General features: G+C 39.7%; 1 protein-coding gene across 4 annotated transcripts in view; it reads left to right on the plus strand.

Annotated features, from left to right (window-relative positions):
* The window catches only part of LOC136847888 (uncharacterized), a 172,535-nt gene extending 155,209 nt beyond the window's left edge, over positions 1-17,326 (plus strand). For 2 of the 4 annotated variants that reach the window (XM_067119906.1, XM_067119907.1), the window contains exon 8: positions 13,766-15,769. In XM_067119906.1, coding sequence (XP_066976007.1) covers positions 13,766-14,006 — 241 coding nt within the window. In that variant the 3' untranslated portion in view covers positions 14,007-15,769. Of the gene's footprint in view, positions 1-13,765; positions 15,770-17,151 lie in introns of those variants that run through there. The other 2 variants (XR_010855879.1, XM_067119908.1) reach the window with 2 other exon arrangements.
* The last annotated feature ends 7,148 nt before the right edge of the window (positions 17,327-24,474 follow it).

The raw sequence follows: 24,474 nt of genomic DNA on the forward strand, positions 1-24,474 counted from the left end.
TATAAAAATATATTTTTTATGAATATTTTTGAAAACTGCTGTAAAACTGGATTATTTTTTATGAATATTTTTGAGAACTGCTGTAAAACCGGATCACCAATAACCGAGTCCGTCGATAACTATGGATGCCGCCTGTACTTGCGAGTGTCTCAGATAAAAACGTTGAATTGTAGTTATGGGCACAACTCTGCAGATCAAGAAAATTTTACCTTAAGCGTCGTATATTTGAGTAAAGTATTCTGTAATTTGTCTTATCATAATGAGTAGCAGGCCCAGGATAAAACTCAGTGTCTCCTGAAAGAATGAAAATCAAGAACATAAAATTAAAAGCAAATCTAATAAGTAGATTCATAACAACAACAGTAAAAATCAACAGAACAACAAACAGTGAAATAAATAACAATAGTATTTACATTGTTTGATAGATCACGCTGCTTCGCTTTACCCTAAACTTCTTTTTACTGAGGATGAACCTGTTGATTGGCACTCACTTTAGTCTGGTTCTACCCGTTACGTAAGAAGTTAAAATTATCTGCTTCTATTAAGGCACGGTTTGGTCAATCTCAAAAGAGTTATCCCTTAAAGCAGGTTCTCGGAACACAACTGCTTTGGTTTCCACTTTAATGAAGCAATGTAGAATTGCTTATTATGACATAGGAACTATCCTTCTCCTATTCTAGATACAAGTTTTTTCAAGTTGCTTGGCCCAATGAAGCAAAGGACTCTCAAAACTGATAAGATTCATTTGGCTTAGTAGTTAGGCAGAAGTGCTCATGAAATCTATGTATCATTCCATTGAAACACATGCTTAGCACAACTGTTCATTGCACCAGCTCAGACATGTTAATCCTGAAGAGGCGAGGGTTCTTGATGAGGTGTTGGAGTATTGTTTGGTGCTTCAGGAAAGATATACATTTACCAACTCATTTTTAAGGTAGCGCCAGCAAAACTGTCATTAGCTGTTTTTGATGATACACTCATCATCATATCCTTAACCCCAAAGTACAGTCTTTTAAGTCTTTCTTCAGGTGGCTTGCACCTGTAGCCGGTCCTTAACCAGAGTTCCATGCAGAATATTGACCTAAATTGTCCTCTAGTTTTTCTGCTAACAGTAACCCCTTTTGAGGTGATCAGCTCTCACTTTATAAGGGAAAGATTAGCAAAGGTAACCATAACTGATGTTTCAAACTCTCAAGGTCTGGTAGGAGGTTGTCTGCAGATTTTGGAGTATTTGGCACATCTTTGGAGCAGAACCTTGGGTGTTGAAGGTTCTCAGGGAGGGCTGTGTCCCCAATATCCTTCCCTGCATACCTTCATCATGCAGAGAAATTCCAAGTTTTGTAGGAGATGAGACAGTTGTTTTGCAAGGAGGCAATCAAGCCAGTTGTAGAAAAGTTGTTGGGGTTTTACAATTACCTTTTTCTTTCCAAGGTGAAGACCAGTTTTAGGCATTCCCAGTCTCAACCAGTTCATTCATCTGACTCCCTTTTCGATGGAGTCATCTGGTACAGTCCTGGCAGCCATTCAGAAGGGCAACTGGATGATTTCTATTGACATGCAGGATGTGAACTTAAATTTCCTGATCCATCCTCAGTCGAGGAAGTATCTACACGTTGTCATCAGGGCACCATAAGTATTCACCGGTGAGTTGGCGCCATTAGCAGGATGGAGTCATTTGCTTGGTATCAGAGTTTTCCTGTGCTTTGAAGACTGGTTAGTTTTTGCCAGTTTGTTTCAGGTAATCTTGAGGGTGAATGATTTTCTTCTGCATCTAGCCTAGGGGCTAGGTATTTGATCAGTGTCAGAAAGTCTGTGCTTATTCCGACCCAGTCGATTGTTTATCAGGGATGAGGATTGACTCTGTGACAGAGATGAGCAGACAATTTTCTATCACTGTTGAGGGAATCATAACCTTTAGAAAAGCCTCTAGCTAAAAAGTAACTACAGTATCTCATTGGAATGGCCTCTCTAGAGAAGTTTGCCAACTTGGCTCCTCTAAGAATGATACCAATTCAGTTTTATCTCAAAAGCTCTCGGGACAGGTCTCATCTTCCGTGCTCTACTCTAATACAGTAGTAGTTCCTGTAGATCTTTTAGGTTTTCTGCATAGTTGGGGATATTGACCAAGACTGCTGATGAGTTTGCTTCTAGACTTCTGGAACCCAGACCTCACATTGTGCTCAGATACATTTGAGGCAGATTGGAGAGCCTGTCTAGAAAATATTGAAATGTCAGGGAGTTGAACTGTGGAGGAGAGCAAGCTGCATATAAACAACCTAGAGCTTTTGGCAGTTTGGAGGAATCTTATGCAAATGGAACATTTAGTCAGAGACAAGATAATCTCAATCTACTCCAACAGTTTGGTCTCTCTTTTATATAAGGAGACAAGAAGCCACAAAATCAAGATATCTGTTCAGGCTAGCAGAGAAACTTCTTCATTGGACAGAGTCCAAAGACATCATTATTTTACCTCAGTTTGTCCCAGGAAGAAACAGTATTATCACAGATCTGCCAGAAGTTGTGGAACCTTTTGGGGGCCCCAAACATTGATCTGTTAGTAACTGCCCAAAACACAAAGCTCCCAGTTTACTGCCATCCATGCCAAGATCCTCAAGCATGGGCAGACAATGCTTTTCTTCAAGAGTGGTCAAACCTAGACCTGTACACTTTTCCTCTGTTTGCCATTTTGGGCTTTGCAGAACACAAGGATAAGTTTTATGTAAATGACTTACCAAGCAATTACATAGCTAACAGCTTCCTACCACAGCAGACCAAAAATTCAAATTTCGCAGTAGTGCCACCATCGCTAGTGTAGGTGACAGGGTCCCACCCACTATCAGGACTGACAGGTGCAACTCCGGGGAAACATCAATTCGTTTTCTGCCAGCTTCCGATCAACATCGATGGTTTTCAGGCAGTACCTTTCGTCATTTTTTGGATTGGTTTCCTGTTACTGGTGATGTACTCAGATTTTGTGTGGCCTTTTTTGCAATTAGTGAATTGTTAGGTTGTTTAGTAGTTTTTACACTATTTGCCACGTCAGATTCTAGTTCTTCTAGTGTTCGGTTCTGTACAGAAGAGGTCATGGTGGGCATGAGAGCTTGCAGGTTGCCATGACCAGCTCAAGCACGGGTTGCGAGGCCGCACCTTATTTACTGAGGGATGTAAAACCAGATAAAGTAAGATTACGTATGATTCTCACACTAAATGTGTTAAATGTAGGGGGCAAGATTGTAATGGGGAGATTACTTGTCAGGAATGTCAGGATTGGGATGCACAGCAGTGGAAGGTTTATCGGTCCCATTCCAATAAACTTGATAAAGATAGGAAGAGGAAGGCTGCTCTTAGAGAGGAGCATAGAGCTAGCTTAGAAGCTACTCCTGTGCCTTCAGTGGCTGAGGATAGCGCTCTTTCTTATTCACTTATCCCTTCTGTTTCTCCCATTTTTAGTCCTACTGATTTACCACGTACTTCTTTACCATCTCCTCATGCTTCTGATCCCAACACCATCGCCAGTCCCAAGTCTAGGGTCAATAAGAAGTTAGAGTTTTTGGCCAATACGGTCATGAATCTTGGTTTATCTTTTAAGGCTTTTGTTGATAAAGCTTCTGTTCCAGGTGTTTGTGCTACCATTGTCAGTGTTCCCAGTGCTAGTAAAGTGCAGAGTGAGTGTTAGGTTTTCTGAGGAGGCAGCTGTCTGTCCTACCAGTGTTCCTAGACGAAGGTCCCTGTCCCACTCCCCTGCACGGGGGAGAAGACATACCGGAGGTCGAAGGGAGGCTGGTAGGGTTTGCCAACAGACAGTCGTCACCTCCGCTGAGCCTGTTGCATGTTCCCAGGTGTCGACTGTGCACCACTGGAAAGGTGTCTCTTTTAGTGTGCATCGTATGTCTGATTAGGAAGATTTGTCGTCAGATGGAAGGCGTCGTTTGGGTCGGTGGTCTGTTTCTCGTCCTTTGAAGAGGCATTCTGGGGCTGTGGACAGCTCTCTTCCTCCTGTTAAGAGACTTAAGGAAGTCGGTATTAGTCCTCAACCTTCTTGCAGTTTTGCTGATCCTCCTCCTTCGTTGTGTCAGGTTCGGCAGTCAGCCTGGGATAGTCTGGAGTCTCTTGGCTCTGAAGATCGCCTGTTCTTAACTCCTAAGCGCTCTTGTAATAAGCACTTGCTGCCTCAGCCCAAGCGCACTCGTGTTCCTGAGCGCTTCCCTTCCCCTGAGCACCTGGCATTAGCTGCTCAGTTGCAGGTGCCTGCGCCTGCTCGTTTGGTGCCAACTTCTCGCTTGGCGCCAACTTTGGACGGTTCAACTCCTTCTAAGTGCCCGGCTCCATCGCTGCCTCTCCCTCTTTTGTCACCTCAAGAGGATTCGTCTTTGGGCCCCGATTAAGTGCCAACTGGATGATTTGATGACTTTCTTAAAGAAGAAGATGGTGCGTAAGTCCAAAGAGTTAGTTCTCTCTCCTATTTTGTCAGAGGAGGAAGAAGTGGACCTTGATTTGGCGCCTTCCTCGGCTTATTCGAGTCTCCTCAGGTTCCTGTTAATGAACTTCAAACTTCTTCCAGCCTGCTCCTCCGGATTCTCCTGCCTCCAAGTTTTTGATGAGGAAGCAAGCCTCTGACTCTTGCCTTCGTAAGCTTGTCCTTTCCTCTTCTTCGAAGAGAGCGTTGAAAGAGGTCGATGAGTGGTTGACTTCAAAGGGGTCGCTGGCAAGGCTACTTTCGTTTTTCCTCCTTCGAAGCTTCTTGAGAGGAGGTACAGGTTTTATGTCACTGGGGAAGTGCTTTCCTTGAGAGTTTCTGCCTCCTCCCAGGGGGAATTCTCCAGCTTGGTTGATGCATCATGTCGTCTGCTTAAGTCTTCTCATGTCCCGAAATGGATCATCTTGTTCATAATATTTTAAAGGTTTTGGAGATTTTTAGTTTCCTGGATTGGACAGTGGGGGCTTTGGCATGGAAAATTGAAGACTGTCCAGCCCTTGCTGAAGTCTTTGCTTTGGATTCGCTTAAAGTTCTGTCTTGAGCGGACAAGGCAGTGAGGGACAGTTCGGCTGAACTTGAATCGTTATACAGTATGCAAGGGGCTCGTTGAAGACACGGGGGCTGTGGTGTTCCTTTGCTACTAAGGGAGTGAACACCATCCAGAAGTCAGCTCCCTTATTCACGCCGCTTGACAAGTCTTACCGCTTTCCCCAGGACACCATTATGAAGTTCTTTCGCCTTTGCAGAAAAAATCGACTACTGATCTTCTGGCCCAATCGTCGAAGTGTCCCAAGGTAGCTCCTGCAGTCGTTTCCAAGACTTTTCCACCTCTGCAGCATGAGCCCTGTCATGGAGGAAGATCCAGAACCCAGTCCAGACCTCACTCGAACCTTCATCCACCAGGGAAGTCATTTAAGAAGTCTTCTGCCAAACCGACCACCAGCAAATGAGACCCGTGTCCTTCATGCCCCGGTAGATGCCAGGTTGCACCTTTTTTGGGAGGAATGGCATCACATGGGTGTAGAACCTTGGGTAGTGCAGGTTCTGAAGACAAGCTACTCCATTCCTTTCAAAGAGACTCCTCCACTTTCAAAGTCGCCGATTACCTTGACGGCTTACTCGTTAGGGTCTGAGAAGTTTTCGGTCCTGGCTCAAGAGGCGGATTCTCTTCTTTGCAAAGGAGTGTTGGAGGAAGTTGTAGACCAGTCGTTGGAGGGGTTTTGCAACAGGCTTTGTATTGTCCCCAAGGCTTCCGGGGGCTGAAGACCCGTTTTGGATGTCAGCACTCTAAACTTGTTTGTGGCAAAGACCAAGTTCCACATGAAGACGAACCTGTCTGTCATGTCCTCTCTCCATCAGGACGACTGGATGGTCACCCTGGACAAGTAGGATGCATATTTTCATGTCCCTATCCACTCGGACTTGAAGTTCCTGAGGTTTGTCTTTCAGGGCCAGGTTCTCCAGTTTCGGGCACTGTGTTCCGGCCTGTCCACAGCCCCACAGGTCTTTACCTGAATCCTCGCTCCCCTCAGCAAGTGGCTTCATCTTCTCGGGATCAGTGTGTCCTTATATCTGGATGATTGGCTTCTCCGCTCTCCGTCAGAGGAGCAGTGCATGAAGGACTTACAAAGGACCCTTTGCTTAATGAAGGAGTTAGGCATCTTGATAAATGTACAGAAGTCCTAAATGACTCCATTTTAGAGCATTGTTTATTTGGAGATGACTCTGAACTCTCAATTTTTTCGGGCTTTTCGCTCCCCCAAGAGGCTTGAGTTCTGTCTCCGGACTGTGCAGGAGTTTTTGTCTCTCTACCTGTTCTGCTCTCCGGTGGATGAGCTTTCTCGGAACTCTGGCGTCAGTGGAATCTTTTATGAGGTTGGGCAGACTTCACATGAGGCCCCTGCGATTCTCTCTGAAAGCAAGTTGGTGCAGGAAGACTCAGTCAGACTCCGTAGTCTTCCCAGTCACGTCGGAGATCAAGGAGGATCTCTGGTGGTGGTTATCTGAGGAGAGACTTCAGGAAGGACTCTCTTTTTCCTATGAACCCCAGCCTTGAATTCTACTCTGACTTCTCAGACGTAGGGTGGGGAACCCTGTTAGGGAGTCAGAAGGTGTCAGGGACATGGACCACAGTTCAGAAATTGCTACATATAAACGTCAGGGAGTTGAAAGCCATTACACCACAGCTCTGTCCTACGTTCGCAAGCAGGGAGCCACCCACTCTTTCACTCTCTGTGAGGCAGCCAAGGACCTTCTATGGGTGGAGCAGAACCAAGTCAAGCTACTCCCTTGCTTTGTGCAGGGGAAGATGAATGTTTCGACGGACCAGTTAAGCTGCAGTCACCAGGTTCTCCCTACAGAGTGGACCTTGCATTCCAGAGTCCGCAGCATTCTGTGGAGGATTTGGGGCAAGCCCTCCGTAGATCTCTTTGCTACTTCAAAGAACAACTGACTTTCTCTCTTGCTCGCCAGCCCCAGACCCTTTAGCTTGGACGACGGATGCAATGTTGTTAAGACTGGACAGGCCTAGACATCTACACCTTTCTCCCCTTTGGGATGATTCAGGAAGTATTGAACAAGTTCAGTTCTCATCGGAACATCTCGATGACACTCGTTGCTCCTTTTCAGGCTGAGGAAGGAGTGGTTTCCAGACCTGCTGAGACTGCTCATGGATTTTCCAAGGCTTCTTCCACAAGAATAGTCGCTGCTCAACAGCCACATTTTCACAGGTACCATCAAAGGTTGCCTGCTCTGGCCCTGACAAGATTCAGACTGTCAGCAGCCTTGTCAGAGCAAAAGGATTTTCACATAGGGCTTGCAGAGGCTATTGCTAGATGTAGAAGAGCTTCTTCTAGCAAGCTCTACCAGTACAAGTGGGCAGTGTTCAGAAAATGGTGTGCACAGAATAATGTTTCTTCTTCTGAAACCACTGTAGCCCAAATTGCAGACTTCTTGTTTATTCTCAAGGCTGTTAGGAGACTTTCACCCTCTACAGTTAAGGGATATAGGGCTATGCTTAGCTCAGTCTTCAAGCACAGGGCCTTAAACTGTATATGAACCAGGATATTAGTGATCTTGTCAAGTCTTTTGAGACCTCCAAGACAGAGAATTGCTCTTCAGTCCCTTGGAATTTGGACATACAGTAGTTTTAAAGTGGCTCATGAGCTCCTCTTTTGAACCTCATCGTTCTGCCTCTTAGAAGACTCTTTCTTGTAGCGCTGGCTACAGCGAGGCAATTGAGTGAACTCCAAGCAGTTGATAAGAAAGTTGGTTTTGCGCAAGGAGGCGCAGTTTGTTCTCTTTCGCTTGATTTCCTTGCCAAGAACAAGGTTGTTTCTTGTCCCTGGGCCCACTCATTTATTATTAAGAGCTTGGAGAACATTCTTGGGCCAGAAGAAGAGGAGAGACTTCTTTACCCTGTGAGGGCCTTGCAGCTTTACATCTGCAGGACTGAGAAGATCAGGGGTTCCTCAAGCAACCTGTGGTGTTAGGTGAGAAACCCCTCTCGCCTGCTCTTTAAGAACACCCTCTCCTTTTTCTTGAGGAGCCTTATCTCAGAAGTGCATTCTCAGATCCAAGAGGATGCCTTCCCAATCCCAAGGGTAAAGGCTCATGAGGTTCGAGCCATCACCACTTCTCTTGCGTTTCATCATATGTTGTCTTCTATTCTCCAGTTGACTTTTTAGAGAACGAAATCTGTGTTCATTTCACACTACCTGAAAGACATGGAAGCAGTTTTTGATAATTGCAGTACTGTATGTTAGGACCTTTATCCGTGGCTGGCATGGTGTTGGGAGAGGAAGCATAGGGGGCGAACTGTCCCTCTACTGTCTCCTTGCCTTGGTATTTTTAGATGTTGAGTTGTTGGGAAGCCTGGGGGTACAAGCGTACCTGGAATACCTGCCAGATTTTTATGGTTGGGGTGTTGGTTGTCTAGCTTTTATTGTGGTTGTTGTTTTTATTCTGGTCATGCCCAGGGCAACGGCATCTCCTTTTGTCTTTGTCAGCCGTCGGTGTACCTCCACAGCTGCAAAGTACCCACTGAAGTAGGCCAGAGTTGCCCCCACTGAAGTAGGGGCGACTCTGGCCAATATGCCACGCCCTCTACAGGTTAAGATGAGCTCCAACCAGAGGCATTATTTACCTGTAGCAGCTCTCTTCCCAGGTAAGTTACAACAAGCATTGTCTCAATGCTAGCAAACTTCCAGTTCAAAGTCATTATCTTTTAATAAGCAATTACATAATCAGAGCCCTCCCTCCTTCCCCACAGATGGAGGTATTTTGGCTCAAATGATTGATGTCTCCCGCTGAGTTGTACCTGTCAGTTCCGATAGTGGGCGGGACCCTGTCACCTACACTAGTGATGGTGGCACCACCACAAAATTTGAATTTTTGGTCTGCCGTGGTAGGAAGCTGTTAGCTCTGTAATTGCTTGGTAAGTATATATGAAACCTTATTTTATTATAAAAATGTCATTTTGACAGCTCCTTGGTGGCCCCAAAGGGGATGGTTTCCTGAGCTCGTATCCGGAACATTCGCCGTAAACATTTTTGCTGTAGGAAAACTCGCCACAGGAATTTTCGCTGTAGGAAACTTTGCCGTATAGGATTTTTGTTGTAAGACAATTTCACCGCATTTGTTATCAAGTATATGGCTCACACTATTGTTACTTCGATTTAAACATTTTAATAAGCGAAGTACCTTGTTATCAAGTACATCTGGAACCTACTGCCGTTACATTTTGATTGATGAAGCACCTTGTTATATAATTAAAATACCCAAATTGAGTACCTAATTGGAACACTCAAAGTAGGAGTAGAGTTAAACTAAATTTTCTTTATTCATTTGACAATATTTTTTCATTTAGCCAACCTATAACAATGGTCTATCAAGTGGAAAGTACCAGAGGCAGTGTGAAATTAGTTGATGATCTTAACTTTGTTTACAGAACAGATAGAAAATACAGTGAAAAAACATATTGGAAATGTGAAAATAAAGAATTTAAAGCTAGAGTGCATACTGTGCTGGAAAATGATAATTTATCTAATATATGTAAAACATTTGGCGAGCATTGCCATCCATCTCATCCATCAAAACCAAAAATTTATGAAACAAAAACAAAATGGAAATCACTGGCCACTAATTCACGGTCATTAATTGCAGAAATTTCATCTAGTTTAGATGATAATGCATTGTCTTTGCTACAGACTTCATTGCATTTGTCGCGCAGTATTAGAGGTTGTAGGCAGAAGAAAAGCAAAGCTCCCCCAATCCCAGTCGGAAGAAGTGGACATACAATACCTGAAGAATATAGATTTCTTGAAAATGGTGAGAACTTTTTATTGTACAATACTGTAGTGAAGATGATCCGGATAGAATTTTAGTGTTTGACACTCAAGCTGGGTTAGAGGACCTTGCTAATAATAAAGATTGGGCTTGTGATGGTACTTTTAAGTGTAGCCCAGATATATATTATCAATTATTCATGTTACATATTATCATAAAACATATTAGCGTTCCACATCTTTTTGTTTTGCTACATAGTAAATCACAAGTAGCCCACAGCAGACTTTTTAGCACCTTGAAGGACGTACACCCATCATTAGCGCCCGAAACCTTAATGGTTGATTTGAGAAAACAATTATCAATGCTTTCTGTGATATATTTCCAACAAAAAATATAACAGGTTGTTTATTTCATATGGCTAAGAATATCTATCGCCACATTGTGGATATAGGTTTAAAGTCACGCTGTCTTACGGACACAGAATTTAACAACAAAATCAAATGCTTCTCTGCATTAGCATTTCTGCCAATGTGTGATGTTATTGATGGTTTTCTTGAACTGACTGACGATGATGATTTGCCCCAAGAATTTGTATCATATTTTGAAACTCACTATACTCGTATCAGAGGAGAACGGGGTCTAGGTGAATGAAGACGAAGAATGCAGCCAACTTTTCCTATTGAATTGTGGAATGTCTTTGAACGAAACCAGAATGGTATGATCAGAACCAACAATAGTGTAGACGGCTTCCACAATGCAGTACAGAGCTCCATGACTAACATGCACCCAAATTTGTGGGAACTAATTGCATATTTGAAAAAGGAAGAGACATTAGCAAAAAAGAAAAAGTGTTATTTAGATTGAGGAGATGCAGTACAAATAAAGAAAATGTATATTGATATCAATGCAAGACTTCAGCAGAAAATGCTTCATTATAGTCCAGTGCAAAAAAAACATTATTTACGAAGCATTGCATGGAATTTGCACACATTTTAAATTATTTTTTTGTCAATTTGATATATTTTTAGTCTTTTATTTTTAAATAAATGTTTACTTTTTAATTTCTTTTCTGATGTTTGACCCTGTAAAAAAGACTTGTGAAGTAATACTTATAAAAATAAAGTCCTGTCTATACAAAGCTTTTTTTCTATCCTTACCAAAATAAATCAGTGTTTGGAACACAATCAGATAATTCACAAATTATAATAAATTATTATAACATTTACAAGGAACAAAAAAAAAAAAACATGGTACTTTGTTAATCAAAATGTAAAAATCAGATATACTTGATAACAAGGCACTTCACTTATTAAAATGTTAAAATCGAAGGAACAACAGTGTGAGCCATATATACTTGATAACAAGGTACTTTGCATATTAAATTGGACATTACTCCAAAAGGGACCGTTCAAGATAAGGGTATTGAAAAAAATGCAACGAAATTGTCTCAAGGCAAAAGTCCTATACGGAAAAGTTTCCTACAGCGAAAATTCCCAAGGCGAGTTTTCCTACAGCAAAAATGTTTACAGCGAATTTTCCTAGAACCTCTTGAGCTATCTCTCCAGGTGGTAGATGTTCCTTGCCTTCTATTGTTCAAGAAAAATCTCAGACAGTCACATTTGAGAAGGTTCCATCAAAACTTCCATATGCTTCACCTAACCTCATGGAGACGGTCAACCATTTTGTACAAGCTAGGGACATTTTGAGAGCAGTTAGTTCTTAAGTCTAGAAGGCTCTCCACTGTTAAGACACTATCAGCAACAGTGTTCAGTTTACGAGTGTAGATCTTGGTGCTTGTTCTGAAGGATATCCAGCACCCATGCCTCTGTAAGATAACCTGATTAACTACTACTGGTATCTCAGGTATGAAAAGCATCTTTTGGATTTGAAGGAGGTTTTCTGATCTTTTAAGCTGGTAACCCCAAAATCCTTTACTCATGCTTTTGGATAGAATTTGGACATACAGTAAACCCCTGTATTTACAGGGGATGCCCAAAAACACACACACACACACACACACCCCATTACAAAGTTATACCTGAATGGTATTTTGATAAAACACAAACAATAGTTTTATCACAAAAAGTGAATTTTGTTATGAAAATATGAAAATACAGTAATTAGTGAATATTTCTCAGTGAAAAATACCGTGAATGGGCAAATTTTCCACAAATAATGGGTAGATACATTCCACAGAGAAATCCGCAAATACATGAGTCCGCGAATAGTGAGACCGCGAATACGAGACGTTTACTGTAGTCCTTAAGTATTGAGTGTTTCCTCATTTTGATCCTTTGGATATGGGTTTGCTTATGAACTTAACTTTGAAGACACTTTTTCTTTTAGCTCTTGCTACAGCAAAGAGTCTTAGTGAGCTTCAAGCCCTTTCTTGTAATGTGGGCTTTGTCCAATGGGACCTCTGTCCCTCATTTCTTCCATTTTGTAGAGCAAACTACAACATCAAAACAAAAGCCCTTTCCCAGATTTGTGACAGCGCCTAATTAAACTGATTTAGTAGGCAGTGAAGAGGCTTTTATTATGTCCATTTTGAGCTCTTAAGGTTTTACCAGGATATACTTAAACCTTTAAGAGGAGTTAAGAATTTATTCTGTGGTGTTAGGAGGTCCAGGAATGCTGCCTTTTTGTGTATGCTGCATAATTAAGTTAGTACACATGGAGTTGAATCTTACTAAGCTTTACCATTTTTGAAAGTAAAGCCTCACAGTGTCTGTGCGGTAAGCATGTCTTTTAATTTCCTTATAAACCTTGTGCTAGAGAATATTATCAACACAGCTCAGTGTTTTTACCTCAAATTGTTTGCAAGATGTTGAAATCTCATTTGAGAATTGTAAAGCCCTTAGTTCTGTTGCTGAACCAAATAAGATAGTAACCTTCCTTTCTCTCATATTGGTAGTTGTTTGGAAATGACTGTGTTGAGTTTGGTGAGCATGAAGGTACACATTGGTGTATAGTAGCGTACCCTCATATCTGAAGTTAGATGTTGTCCGTAGTTTTGAACTGTTGGTTGTTGGGTTTTGACTCTGGCACAGGGGTCAATAGTACTCTTAAGAGAAAGTCCTTTGTCCCTATAAGGACCTGCCAACAAGTCTCACTACAAGGACCTTACACCCTTCCATAGGTCCAACATATGGCAACAGTACGTACCAGGAAGGATGTTTCTCTGGCTACACTAACCCACTATCCTCATTCAATGTGGAAATCAGCTAACTTTAACAAAGAGTGAGGTTCATCCCAAATAATGAAAAATTTTTTGACAAAGTTATTTGGATACTCACCTACTGTTAAAGTGGAAAGCCTTCCCACATCTTAGTGGGTGGCCATGAAGGATTCTAACAAAAATATGAACATTCCAGTGCCACCAGGTGGGAAACCGGTAGTTATTGACAGTCCATTCGGGTCAGTCAAGCAATATCCTTTTGTTTATTTTTAATGCTGATACAACTAACAGCACGGAGATGTAAGTTAACTTTAACAGTGGGTAAGTGTCAAAATAAATTTTATTATGAAAATTTTCATAAGTAGAATTAAATAAAATTTTGCATATTGCCCTTTTACTAGAAATCACTAACAATTTTGCATATTAGGCATTATAATTTTGTCTTCAAGAAGTAATTATTCACTAAAATAAGATAAAGAAATTCCTCTGTCCTGGGTTGATGTTTTTAACACTTGTGAAGGAAGGGATTCCCTGTCAGATAGTTTGGGAAGATCATTGACACTTCATTTTTTAATTTCAAGTTGAGAGTAACAAAGGATTCGGTAAATACAGATATAACTTGGAGTTGCATATTAAATGTACAGCATTTACAAGGCAATTAGTATTGTACCATAAGAACAAAAGTACATTGGAATTGGATCATGTTTAGTATGCCAGTCATAGAGAAATGATTTAAATATTCTGCTCTTATGCAAAGAATTTAAAATTATGCATTTATGAAGTTGATGCAAGAATAAATCATGGAAATCAATCTATACTTGCAGGTTTTTCCTCCAGGGATTGATCAAGCCTCTTGTAGTGGATTCACTTGTGTTAGTGGTGGAGTATCTTGTTAGACCTTTCTTGGGTTTAATAGTAAAACCAACGTTATTCAGTTTACATGGAGCATCGTCTGCTTTTAGTGATATTGTATTAGTCTGTCTAAGACCTGTCACAATGATATTACAGTCTATAAGACTCATTGAGATCCACTACACAAGAAGGTATTCAGTTGAAGATGTCTGAGTGACTGAACTTCGTCAGGAAACATACTTTGACAAGTGCTATTGTTCTTCAAGCTGCATAGTTGATAGGTAAGTAATCTGTTGCTTCATGCTCCTTAAGAGAAGTATGACTTAGTAGGTTTTATGTTTTCATATGAGCAAGCTATACCAGAGCAAAAATTTTTGAGGTGAGGACAAAGCCAACTCTTACCTTTACAAAAGTTTTGTGTTGTTTCACCTCTTTTTAAGTTCTTGTGAGCTTAGGAACCTGGGTGTTGCATCCCATTGGCTTCCACTTCTTGTGTGTTTTTGTATTTTGTACTAATGTCTTTATGAGCTGAATCTTTTCACTAGAAAGCAGGTTCTTGGGAAGTTGATTTGTGCAGGTTAGTACATGAGTAGTTTTTAGAATTTAACTTGTGCCATATAGTGGAAAGTTTTGAGCACTGCATTCTATTTTTCATTTTTACAAAGGATGCCAACTAGTTGGATTGCCTGTAATTCACTCATACTTTGATAGGAATCTTTTTCCATTGTCGTCATTAACTTGTCATCAAATGCAATTTTCTTTCACTTGTAAGAAAAAGTTAAATAATTTTTCTAAGTTATACTTTTCATGAGTTGTGAGTGTGTGTCATATTAATTCATATTTATCTTGTGATTCTGAATTTATTGTAAGCTTTTCTAAGCTTTTTTTTTTACAGTTCTCAGTGACAATTCAAAATTGTTCTATAACTCATAAAAGTAATATCATTCCATTCTTAAAATGTAAGAAAGTTATCTTGAATGCATGTGTGTAAAATTTTAACTAAAAGTTTGTATGAATATTTCAAATAGCTCATTAACATAGGAAACCAGATATTTTACTTGAGTATGCATCTTAGGTAGAGGGAAAAACATTTGAATCCGGGTCTGGTATCGGGAAGCTAATTTCCTGAATGGAAAATACCCCAGATGTAAAACAATGTACAGAGATCTTAGTAATGTGTTCTGACTATATAAAATCCTTCTGGCACTTCAGACACCTTGTTGTACAGAAGAGTTCTTGTTTTGTGACCCCCAGCCTTCTCTCACACACACACACACATACATACATACATACACAGACACACATACACAGAACTTCAAGACAGAACTGCAGTTTCCATAAGAGAAGCTAAACTGTAACTGAAATTAAATGGGTTTAATGATCAAGCAAAAAACCTATGTACAAAACTATAACTCAAACGTGTACCATATTGTGGGCATATAAAGTGCCCTCTTTTTTTTTTTCTAAAATGCCATCCCAGAAAATTGCTGTGCACCTATCATGCTCAGGGTCAGGCTTTGGCAGGCTTGGGCTATTGCCAAGTGGTAGTTTTTAGTGCTGTGGTATGCCCACCAGGTGCGTAAACGAACTCCAAACACCTTCTTGCAAAAATGTTTCACAGATTTCTATAGAATGACTAGCACCAAATATTATGAATTAAAAATACATATATAGTTATTGAGGAGTAATTATAGTAATAAATTACAAGTATAGTGGGTCCCCGCTAGATCTGGGATCGGCATTCATTCCTTGAGTTAATTGTGGGTTTTTCTGTGGAATGTATCTCCAAGTATATTGTGGAAAATTCACTAATTTGCAGATTTTTTCGTAGAGCAATATTCGCGTATTATTGTATTTTCGTGTTATTTTCGTGACTAAATACATTTTTTATGATAAAAAATGATTTACTAATTTTCAAATATTAATATTAATGTAAATACAGCAAAATACCAATAAAATATATTTTTTTCAATGCATATGTAAGGAGGGACCTCCTTATAGTGAACCCTTATAGGAGGAACCTCCTTATAGTGAACCCTCCTGATTGGTGCAACTCCCTAAACTAGTTTTATCACCTCGTTATAGCACTCAGACTCCTAGTTTTTTATAACACTACATACCATTGCATGCACTCGTTTGTATGCATCGTGAACTTTTTGGAGTTTTAGTTTCGTATTTTTATGTTTATGATACAGTAATTCATATTTCATTAAAGGATATTATTATAATTTCCCAAGAATCCCAGCCAACTGCTTCATTTAAGGTTGGAAAATAGAGCAGTGCATTTTGGTCACTGCCTGACAGGGAAGGGCAAAGGGAATACAGGCAGTCCCCGGTTTACGACGGGGGTTCCGTTTTTACGTCGTAAACCAAAAAATCGTCAAAAATCCTAAGAAAATCTTAGTTTTAATGCTTTGGGTGTCTTGAAAACGATGTAAACTATATTTTTATTGAGTTTTTCATAAAAAAACTCAAAATTTTGATTATTCTGTCGTTTTGGAGCCATATTTCTAACGACGGATCGCCGTACGCCGCGTCGTACCCCCGGAAAATGCGTCATAAGCCGTGAAATAATTTCTGATGAATATATTTGAAAAGCGTCGTAACCTCGGAACATCGTAAGCCGGACCCGTCGTAAACCAGGGACTGCCTCTATAGGCCCCTCCTCCCTTAAGCTTTTAATTGTCTTTCAACTTTCTCTTCTGGAACGTATGACTGCGGGAGACTTTTGTTTACAGAGACACGAAAGAGCCAAGAAGGGAGATTGAGAGAAAAGGACAGCTGGCCTGCCACAGAAAAGGACAGCTGGCCTGCACCTGGGACTTAGTCATAGATGAAACCAAACCCCATCTACCTGGAGGTATCCTCCTGCCCCTTGACGAACCTCATATAAGGGACTGACTGAGGAAACAACGTGAGACACACAGTAGGATGCGAGGGAGAGACACATTGCTGGATGCTAGCAAGACGCATATCCTTCAGAGAGCATGCCCTACCACGTGGTCCTTATCTTCTAGGGACCCTCAGTATTTTTACCAGTGAGACCCAGCCTTTCCTCCGCCGCCATTTCTCTCTGAAGCCACCTCTTACCAGGTAAAATGATCTGTTGCAAAAGTTCTTCCATGTCAGTCACACTGTTCTAATTCTCGAAATTTCTATTTCCATTTCCAAGTGCCAGTACTGTATTCCCATATCAACCTTGCCTTGCTAGGTCAGTGTTACGTAAATGCCTGTTGCTTAAATAATTACATAAAATCGTGTGTTGAAGTCTTCTTGGCACCCTCTGTGCTCTTCTTGTCCTATGTATATTTTATTGTGTCTTTGCTGGCTTTTAATTTGTGAGCCTCTCTCTTTACAGAGGGTCTGTTAGCTGTGGAAATCTCTCGACTGTGCCTTGTGTCAGCATCGCCACACCGACGGATATACTTTCTGTTTCTCCAGTTATAATTGATCCCTCAGGCCTTGCATGCCTGGTTAGTCCAAATCATCTTCTGATATTTCATTTCATGTAAATACACATAATTTTAAACTTACCCTAATGTGTTTACTTACAAATACCCTCAGCTCAGATAAAATCTCCCATTTTTCCTTGTTTTTTACGATTTCTGGATCCACAGTGGTCAGATATTATACAAAAATGGAGGTAATAACGAAACATTCCTTTAGAGTCTATAACTGGCTCACGGTAACCATTTCCCCCGTTGAAATCGTACAAAATATGTACAGTACTGAGAGAGAGAGAGAGAGATTCAGTACTGTATGAGAGAAAATGGCTGTGCCTGAATATAAGGGGAACTTGATTAGTTTTCACATGTAGCTGTAAGCCATATATTTATTTAAAGGACACATTTTAAGGGTAATGTTGTAAGATGACTTTGACATTATTAAAGTGTTTTAGGATGATAGTTTAAGGTATATTTGATGATTGAACTTTTAAAATAGGCAGTGAACTATTAAAATACAGGCAGTCCCTGGTTAGCAGCGGGGGTTCTGTTCCCGGCCATGCACCGATAACCGACAATCACGGTATTTTTCACTGAGAAATATTCACTAATTACTGTATTTTCATGACTAAATGCACTTTTTGTGATAAAACTATTAAAATACTCGGGTGTAAGCATTTTTAGTGGGTTTTTAGTGTTTAAACTATCAAAATAGGCAGTTCTGAGTGTTTTTAGAGGAGTTTTAAGTATTCGCAGATTTTAGCTATTTGGGGGGGGTGTGGTATGCGTCCCCCGCGAATACGGTGGGTTTACTGTATTAAATATCAATCCCATACGATGTATTATCATATACGGAAATTTAGGAAAATAACCCAAACTTCAAGGGACAGTTAGAAAAAGTACCAAAATGCTGTTTCTGAACTTTTAAGATAAAAAAAAAGACCACCAGAAAGAACTCTACCTAAAAAACAAGACTAAATTTAGTGACAGTAATGAAACCAATCCATCTTTCAAACCAAAATAAAAAATACATATAACTACAGTACCATTAGCAAGGAATTAAAAAAAAAGTAGTCCATTATCATTAATACAGGTCCCAATTCAAAAAAATACCAAAAGGAAAAAAAGATAGATCAAAATGAGTACAGTATGTGAGGGGAATTGTAATCAAACCATCACCAGCGCTTACCACAACAAAAATTCATAAGGAAAAATAACAGACAGAAATACATGTCATGTGCAGCTGTAGTACACATTTTTAATAAACTGTGCAATGAAAACAAGAATATAACAAAAGATAGTTCAGTAGATAATAAATATCATAATACTGTATAGGAGTGAACAAACACCTGACATAGAAACTAACAAAAGATGCTATTTGAGTAACAGCCATTTGATATATTGTAAAGAAAAACATAATGATGTTGTAGATAAATTTCTAGAAGAAATTCCTATGAATGATTAGAAAAACTAGTAATGCAAAAATCAAACCTAGTTACAAAAATTAAATTTCTAAAGAACAATAATAATGTAAGTCTAGTTGTAAAAACGTAAATAGCAAAACATCAGCCTCAGCTTTTGTAAATCATAGAAGTCTCACCAATCTTACTTAAGAAATTCAATAATTATACAATCCAGCAGAATGCACCTGATCTCCAGACCAGATTACACCTTGGAGAAATACGCGGTCTTTGCAAAGACCTTAGCATTATGTTTACATGTAAACAAACCAGTACCATCAATAGGTGAATATTTACTAGAAACAACATTACAAGAAGCAGAAGGCGACTTAAGAACTGCAGTATATGCACACAGTAAGATAATACAGTATATGGTAAAGTATTTTTAAAAATACTAATTTGCAATTTTCAGAACTCAAGTTACGAATAGAAACCTCTACCTATACCATCTGCAACTTATATAATCAAGCAAATAAAAATTATAATTGTAACAATTTTTAAGCCTTGATAAGTAATCTCCAAAGGTCCCTTTTAGTGAATGTGGTTTTAACACCCATAACCCTTTTTGTGGTTACAGTTGTACACCAGCAAATCTTGCAGGAAATGTAGTAGAAGCGATCATGAATTCAGATAATTTGTTCTGTTCTGTCTCAGTGACAATGATTTTCATCAGTGAATGTCACATGTTGCTCATAGTAAAAGATGAATATAAAACATGATGACCTATGTACTTGTGATCATTTTCCAATTTGAATTTCACTTTCATAAGATAATCCCACTAAACATATTCCTCAGTATAGTATGCATAAAGTTGATTTGGTAATATTCATATTACTCAAAATATAAATCCCTCTGATTGAATGTCTAAGAGATTGCAGTGAAACTAATAATTTTGTTACAAAATTTATAAAAACCTACAAATAAAGCCATACCCAATTCTATACCATGAATGTACAATATTACAATAATTTATAAAATCAATATTAAAATCATTATAAAATCTATACATGGTCACTTGCCAGTTTCAAGTAAAAACTTTGGCAGACCTTATTTTACAGGCACAAATTGATGATATTCATTCAGAGACTTTCCTACTTGAAAACAGAGTTCTACAAGGAAGTGTTCGTAGTACAGTAGTACCCTTTTTATACTAGCCACAAATAAGTGTGGTAACTACTATTCAGCATCAAAAATAAAGTTTACATGGACGATTTTCTCATATACTACTAAATGTCAAACAAAATACATGTTGAACTTATCAATACAGACACACCTCACTTAATGACATACTGGTTTAATGACAATTTGGGCTTAAGACAAACTCTCCAACACTTGGGATTGTACACAATGCAAAAACTGTGCATGTACAGTAAATTGCAGGTTCTGTAAGCAATTGCATGTCTGTCTGACAATTTAACCCTGCCCCCTTTTGCTCTTGCATTGTGTGGTTATTTTGTCTCAAGTTTTGATAAAGTTAATATCCCTTGATAGAGTATGATCAACAAAATATTAATAGTAAACACATTACATTACATATTTACCCAGTATTTTGGCATACATTATACATTGCCTAAGCTCAAGTAAGCAGCATGTTTGTATGGTATAAGAATTTCCTAAATTATGATGTGCCATACCATTTAAAGAACAATATTTTTGTTAGCAAAGCCACTGTTCATCCTGTAGGGAGTTAAGGCCTGTCCACACTAGGAAACATTGTTTGGAAACAAAGTTTGCAAACTGTTTGAAAACAGTTTCTTGGAAACTGTTTGTAAACAGTTTGGAAACCGTCTCCAAACAGCTTGGAAACTGTTTGCAAACAATGTTTCCTGTCCAGACCTCAGTTGTCGTCAGGATGTAGTTTTAATGCACTCAAGGAGGGATAAGAGAAAGAAAGAGAGATGGGGAGGAAGTTTTTAGGAAAAGGAGCGTGTCCTGCTGAGTTGCTTCTGGCGTGTATGTATATGTACATATATACATATGTATAAGTATGAATGTTTAAGTGTATATGTGTAATTATATATCCACATACATATATACATGTATACATACATACCACACAACAGATACAGTGTATATATATATAATATTTCATTGTGTACATATACATATACACACAGAAACACTAAATGTTTTCCATTCTGCATGGGAAACAAATATACTGTAAAAAGTGTTTCTAAACTGTTTCCGAACAGTTTCCAAACTGTTTGCAAACTTTGTTTCCAAACAATTTTCAAACTGTTTGCCAACTGTTTCCAAACTGTTTGCAAACAGTTTGCAAACCTTGTTTTCAAATAATGTTTCCTAGTGTGGACAGGCCTTTACAGTCTCATGGTTCCCCCTAGAGCTTCACAGCAGAGACCAGCCAATCTCAAAGAATTCTCTAACAGTTGGTCTTGGACAGAACAGTACTTGTTGGCAGTGTGACAGAATATAAAGGACTCAGGACCGACTACCTCGGTACAAGAGGGCTCCATCTCCTGTCCACAATGACTGCCTCGGTTTTCCCTTCATCCTACTTGTACAGGTGTGACTGCATCGTGTAAGTTGGCTATCTTCCTCATTACACTCTGGTGTGTCACAGAGTTCATGTAACCCCAGTGTTTGCTCCACCAAATTCAATCAACAACAACTGCAAAGCTAAGTACTCTACATAGTTTTAAGACCTAGTGAAAAAGTTTGTTTCATAAAATTTTAACGGGTAGGCTTATATTTTTAAAACTGGGAGACAGCAGGTCTCCTGCAAGGTGAGAAGTTGGGATTAGACCACAATGCTATGCTGTAATTGCTGTGATGTTTTTTTGACTTACGAACCTTGGTGTTTACTGAAGGCCAGTATTTCCTTTGTGGTATTTTACAATCAAACTAAATGGATTTTGTGATATTAGAAAGTTCCACAGTTATTCTTAATATTGTGTGTGATGTGTAAAAATTTCTCATCCTTTAAACTATAGTATAGAGAGCCTGCACAATCTTCCCAGTCAGGGATTGGTTTTCTCACCAAAAAAACTTAAGTCATGGGAACTGAGTAATAAAAAGCTAAGTCTAAAAGGAAGTTGAATCAGTTGTCTAGATCTCTGTAGAAATCAGAATGGGTAATAAGAGACAGCCTACTCACTCCCAGAGCTCCAACTGGTAACAATATTACAAACAGCTTGGACTATAGAGCCTCAAATCAGAATCGAACATACCTCATTAATAAAAAGAAAACTATGATTGAGGATGAGCATGTAGAATTTCTGGTCAGGTCGGCTTTTCCCAATACTGAATTGCACTTTGTCCCTCTTTCAATAAGAATTCAGAAACCGTCAAAGGAGACTGTTATCTTGCCTATTAGAAAAGCAATGAAAGCCATAGAAGGAACTTTCTCTAGTTTAATGGAAAATGTAGCCCAACAATTTTAGAGAACCAATACCATCTCCAGGAAGCACTAGCCTTTCCTTTCACAATCAGTCATGTGAAGACAGAATTTCAGAATTTTGTGGTGAATGAGAAACGAGAGTTAATGGCAGAAATAAAGCCATTTTTCTTTGCCATCTCAGTATCTGATAGTTCTACAAAGGAATGGGCAACACTTGTCCTTCCCTTTTGAGAGGAAGAAGCTCCAATTGGACATGGCTATCCAGCAATTTAGGACCCCTATGAGAAAAATCTCAGGAAAGCCAAGGCTGAATTTTAAGCTATGCTCCACCTCCTCATTACTATAACTTGTACTGCTGTGCAGGAAGTAGCCATCAAAGAGCTTCCAGAGTCTTCGAGAACAATGTTCGCTGTAGTAGCCAAAACATTTATATGGATCCTATGGGGAACACTATGACTTTCTGGAGTGTCGCATTAAGGCATGAAAGGAGGCATTGAAGGGCTCCAAAATTTCACTCCCCAATGTAACCTCCCTATTACACTCTTCCCCCTTTTGTAGGGATATGTTTGAAGAATCTGTTGCTACACAACTCATTGAGTAATATATGCTGTTCTTGAAAAAGGGAAATCTGGGAAACAATACCCTTGAGGTTACCTCTTATGAAACCTTAAGAAAGATCGGTATGAATCAGAGCCATACAAACCTCCAGTCACTACTAAAAGATCCATCCAACAACAGAAGGACAACAATAGCAGCAGCACCCCTTTCAAAGTGGACAAAGATGCTCCCAGGTAAGGGAAAAGGTGGAGCCCAATAGTACTTTTATGGTTGGGGTTGTCGTCTTCAGCGTCACATGCAGTGGAAGTCCTCCCCTTAGGGACACAGTATAATTTTCAGTGGGCTAGGATAGAGATGGTCTCACCCTCCTCCTCTTCTATAGGAATTTTTTCCAAGAAACTAGACCCCTCTCAAAAGGGGACCATTGAGTGATAAATACGTACAGATCCCTCCTTGACAAGTTAGGTGGGAAATCATTGGGAGGATTGTCAGGTAGTGGGAAGATGGCCACTTGTTCTGAGAAAATGTCATAGCAGCTTCCTGGAGCTGATGGCTGTCATTCCATCTCAGAAAATTGAAACCTCCAAAAGGGGTCCACATTTTGTCGGTTCTAGACAATATGACTGCAATGTCATATAGCAAGAGATTGGGCTCATACTCAGCTCCTCTCATGTCAGTAATTTCCAACATGCTTCTGCATCCAGAAGTGGACCTGTTTGCCACATGCGAGAACCATCAGTTTCCAGTGTGTGTCTCTGAACCTGGACATTCAGGCAATAGTGAGAGATGCATTCCTACAAGACTGGAATGAATAGAGGAGGATATACTTTTTCCTTCATTGTCCCAGATTTCGAAGGCTTTGAACAACCTGCTAGCTTCCAACAGAACTGCTTACCTAGTGGCCCCAAATTAGTTGAATAGTTGGTTGTTCCTTTTTTCTTCAATAACGAGCAAAAGAATAGATTCCATTATCATCCGTTGTTCTATCCCAGACAGGAGGAGGGGGAAGTTGTCTACATGTCCTCCTTTCTGAACCATGGCCTTCGCTTGTGGATTTTTTAAATCTAGTCTACTGTGAAGATTGTTTACCTAACATTGCTGGTACCTAGTACAAAAACTATGGACTTCATCTATCCATCATACCAGTCCGAATGGAAATTGTGGTTAGACTATTTCCATGCTGAGAGCCCAGTTGAAATCTGTTGAAACATTTTTACATTTCATTATATATCTTTTGAGGTCAAGTCCATTGCTGTTACAACAGTCATGGCATACAAGGCAGCACTGTTGGAGCCCTTGCTTTATGGTTTTGGAATTTATTCTAATTTAGGAAGTGTTAATTCCCTTCTCTGGTCTTAAGTGCTGCGAAGGCCAGCTCCTGTAAAGCTTCCCATTACCTGGTCCCTGAATAAGGTTCCTAGACTACTGTTATACCCTGCAATTCAGTGGACCCAGTACAACTACAACTCCAACACTCCAAAAGGCAGTCTTTTTGACCAATTTGGCATCAGGAGCTTGGATTAGCATACTGGGCTCTCTTAGATAGGGACAACATTTCATCACTCACACCTCATTGTCATTTACTGTTGTTTCTTGGCCTTATCATTGCTGGCCAAGAATGAGGACCTTTTAAAAGGAAACTCCCCTTTTCTGGTAAGGGAACTTATTACAGTATTTTGGATTAAACTTTATGCCTGGTTCAAGTACTCATGGTTTCCTTAGATGTCATTGTGAACATCTCAGATGGTCCTCTTTTTCCTGTGCCCTAGAACAAACAAACCACTCTCTCTACATGGGGAAAAAAATTATTTTAGTATTCCTCATTAAAAAGGCAGACACTCACTCCTTCCCTAAGTTGCATG

Source organism: Macrobrachium rosenbergii, chromosome 17 (genome assembly GCF_040412425.1).
Source record: "Macrobrachium rosenbergii isolate ZJJX-2024 chromosome 17, ASM4041242v1, whole genome shotgun sequence".
Taxonomy (NCBI): domain Eukaryota; kingdom Metazoa; phylum Arthropoda; class Malacostraca; order Decapoda; family Palaemonidae; genus Macrobrachium; species Macrobrachium rosenbergii.